This window comes from Loa loa (genome assembly GCF_000183805.2).
Source record: "Loa loa unplaced genomic scaffold supercont3.20, whole genome shotgun sequence".
NCBI lineage: Eukaryota > Metazoa > Nematoda > Chromadorea > Rhabditida > Onchocercidae > Loa > Loa loa.
Window position 1 is genome coordinate 49,736 of NW_018108200.1, and position 1,361 is coordinate 51,096.

The window sequence follows — 1,361 nt, forward strand, 5'->3', positions numbered from 1 at the left end:
AATAATAATAATAATAATAATAATAATAATAATAATAATAATAATAATAATGATAATAATAATAATAATAATAATGATAATAATAATAATAATAATAATAATATAATAATAATAACAATAATAATAATAATAAATAATAATGGTAATTGTGACGAAAGTAATAAATTAAAAATCATAGCCAAAAAAAGAAAAGAAAAGAAGGAATTTTATGAACAAAAAGTCACTAACAATAGATTCTTTTTCTACATTTTGTATCCTTATTTATCTACTTATTTATTTATTTATTCATTAATTTATTTAACAAACAATTTTAGACAGACCAAAATTTTAGGTTAACAAGAAAATTTTCAAAATGTTATCGATTTCAACACATTACGAATAAACAACTAATATATAAGTATAAAATAATTCTAAAAAAAAACGAAAATCAATCAAACAATAAATGAAGTCATCTAATGATAAAAACAAACCAAGAATGATGTTTTGCCAACTCCCGAATCACCCAATGCCAAAAATTTGATCAGATAATCGTAATCACCCATGAGCGTTTGCTAAGCTAGCAACTATCACCACAAATCGTCGTATCAAAAAAATAACAACAACAACAATTATAATAATAATAACAATATATGCCTATTGATGGTAGTAGCTAAATAATTGAAAACAATTAATAATAATAATAAGAAGAAGAATCGCAATGCATGAATTAAAAGATGTATAAGGATGAAAATTAAAAATTAAACAAAAGGGTAATTTGAGTAAAATAAGTAAATGAGTAATTTTATTTTTTAATATGTATGCGTGGATCGATTTTGTTAAAAGAGAACTTATGTTGTGAGCTTCAACTATAGTATCCATTTTCTAGCCGCTCTTATTGATGCATTTAGAAAAGCGAGCTAGCATGTTGTTAGCTTTTAGCATTCATTGGTTAGTTAGCAACAACAACATCACACCAGTCTATTCCATAGACGGAAGCCATCCCCTTTTTCTTTACTTCTTTCTCAAACCTTTTTTTTCTGCCTAAGTCTAGGCTTAGGCTAATTTTGAAACTGTCCCAAGCTCAACGTTCAACGAATTCACACTCATTCTCACATACATACACATACACACATATATACCCATATATTTGCTGCCTCATATCAACCAATTTATTATTCATAGGCTTGTTTATTTCTTATCCTCGTTTGAAGACTTTAAAATGTTTCTTCTTCAAGTTAACACAATGGTGACAACTATAATGATGGTAACAGTAATAATAGTGATAATAATAATTAATAATAACAATTGTTACTATTGTTAATATTATTATTATCATTATTAATTACTATTATTATTATTATTATTATTATTATTTTATTATT

The 1,361-nt window shown here is 24.1% G+C and overlaps 1 protein-coding gene across 1 annotated transcript in view; it reads right to left on the reverse strand.

The window, feature by feature from the left end:
* Nucleotides 1-579, reverse strand: part of LOAG_13598 (hypothetical protein) — a gene marked incomplete at its 3' end in the record, with an annotated part of 3,840 nt that extends 3,261 nt beyond the window's left edge. Inside the window, exon 1 of the mRNA XM_020448698.1 lies at nt 471-579. Within this exon, the coding sequence (XP_020301180.1) occupies nt 471-542 (72 nt within the window). The 5' untranslated portion in view covers nt 543-579. The remainder of the gene's footprint in view (nt 1-470) is intronic.
* Nucleotides 580-1,361: the final 782 nt, after the last annotated feature.